Below are 210 nucleotides of genomic sequence, written 5' to 3'. Positions count from 1 at the left end.
CTCCACCCTTGCCCCCCCTCCCCGCCCAGCCGCCATTTTGTGGCCGCTCCCTCCCTCCCTCTCCCCTTGGCCTTGCACGGCCTTCCCAGCCAGCGCTCACCATCGTAGCGCTCAGCCTGCTCAGCCAACTTGGCCTGATAGACGAGGTCCTCCCGATCGTCCATGTCCTGCAGGCGGGGCGGCGTCGGGGACTGCACGGGGCGGATGGAA

General features: G+C 69.0%; 1 protein-coding gene across 5 annotated transcripts in view; it reads right to left on the bottom strand.

Moving 5' to 3' along the window:
* The window catches only part of YWHAE (tyrosine 3-monooxygenase/tryptophan 5-monooxygenase activation protein, epsilon), a 29,720-nt gene extending 29,516 nt beyond the window's left edge, over window positions 1-204 (bottom strand). For all 5 annotated transcript variants that reach the window (XM_010573606.1, XM_010573605.1, XM_010573602.1 and 2 more), the window contains exon 1: window positions 101-204. In XM_010573606.1, the coding sequence (XP_010571908.1) occupies window positions 101-164 (64 nt within the window). In that variant the 5' untranslated portion in view covers window positions 165-204. The remainder of the gene's footprint in view (window positions 1-100) is intronic.
* Window positions 205-210: the final 6 nt, after the last annotated feature.

Source organism: Haliaeetus leucocephalus, unplaced genomic scaffold, assembly GCF_000737465.1.
Source record: "Haliaeetus leucocephalus isolate CR32 unplaced genomic scaffold, Haliaeetus_leucocephalus-4.0 Scaffold395, whole genome shotgun sequence".
NCBI lineage: Eukaryota > Metazoa > Chordata > Aves > Accipitriformes > Accipitridae > Haliaeetus > Haliaeetus leucocephalus.
The sequence above is the reverse complement of the archived record's forward strand: the minus strand, read 5'-3'. Positions and strand labels throughout refer to the sequence as shown.